General features: G+C 53.4%; 1 protein-coding gene across 1 annotated transcript in view; it reads left to right on the top strand.

The window, feature by feature from the left end:
* Positions 1-1,280, top strand: part of TRIM40 (tripartite motif containing 40) — a 12,601-nt gene extending 11,321 nt beyond the window's left edge. The window contains 4 exon segments of the mRNA XM_007449221.1: positions 295-519; positions 818-840; positions 1,020-1,231; positions 1,234-1,280. Coding sequence (XP_007449283.1) covers positions 295-519; positions 818-840; positions 1,020-1,231; positions 1,234-1,280 — 507 coding nt within the window.

Below are 1,280 nucleotides of genomic sequence, written 5' to 3'. Positions count from 1 at the left end.
AGTGGAAGGATATAGCCGAGTGGGGTATGTGTGTGTGTGTGTGTGTGTGTGTGTGTGTGTGTGTGTGTGTGTGTGACATGGCATCTGTGGATGTTCACAAGGGTGTGAGGTGCGGGGGTAGGTGTCCCTTCATTTTTGAGGAACACGGCTACCCCGTAATACCCATAACATGCAGAGGCAATGCCATGAGGGGAGGAGGACCGAGAAATCAGCATTCTCGCTCAGAACATTCAGAGACTGAAGGTCCAGAGGGAGCCATCTGACACTGAATCTTAGGGAGCCCCTTTTCTGGAGTTTCAGGCAGACTGTAGGACCCACAGGCTGGAGGCTGAACTGGAGCATCAACACCGAGCCAGGAGACAGCTGGATGCCCTCCCTCAGCAGCGGCCAGGCCAGCTGGAGGACATGCCAGCAGAGGTGTCCAGAATCCCTGGCATCTCCAGGGCAATGATTCAACTCAGCAGCCTGGTCACTGAACTGGAGGGGATGGCTAAGAAACTGGATGCCAGCCTGCTGAAGGTGCACACACTGAGGTGCCTCCCGAAGCCTGGGATTCTCCCCAAATAGTGGGCAGCCTACCTGTAGCATCACTCTGGGAGGTGTAAGAAGGAGAGTCTTCTCTGTGACACGTGGTGGTGGCTTGTGCAAGGCTGCACAATGCTGCTGCAGCAGAGGCGGGTACACAGAAGGGGTGCTGCCCTCTCCAGTTCTCAAGGTGACAGCCAAGAGTGCCATCCACTAGTTGGTTGGGGAGGGAATTGGAGGGGACAGGAATCTGAGAACTGGTTGTGACTCTCACTCTCTTTCTCTCTCCTAGGATGCCAGTGACTTATTGAACAGGTATGAGCCATCCCATCTCCCTTCCCACATGTGCTTACACAGCACAAACCCACACAGACATAGATGTGTGTATGGGCTTTCTCACGGTCAAGGAGCTCCACTGCTCCATTAACTTGCATCTTCAGGCTACATGGAAAGAAGACTGAACAGAATATACTGAAGGATTTCTTTGTTTCTAGGAGTACTCCAGAGCAGTTAGAGGCTATTTATCCCAACTTAGAGAAAAGAATCAATGAATCACTTAAACAGCCATCCTCAGCAGCTCTGACCAGTTCATCCCTGGACCAGCTCGTCTCAGACTCACCTCAGCCTCCTGGCTCTCCTTCCCCCAACCTGTCCAGCCTCCCACTAGGTCTGCCCAGTGCACCCTCAGGCCTGCCACCTCCTGAACATGCCACAGCTGTGATCAGATGCCTGACCCTCTGATACCTGGACAATAG

Source organism: Lipotes vexillifer, unplaced genomic scaffold (assembly GCF_000442215.2).
Source record: "Lipotes vexillifer unplaced genomic scaffold, Lipotes_vexillifer_v1.1 scaffold657, whole genome shotgun sequence".
In the NCBI taxonomy this organism is placed as follows: domain Eukaryota; kingdom Metazoa; phylum Chordata; class Mammalia; order Artiodactyla; family Lipotidae; genus Lipotes; species Lipotes vexillifer.
This window is presented reverse-complemented; position numbering and strand designations above follow the sequence as displayed.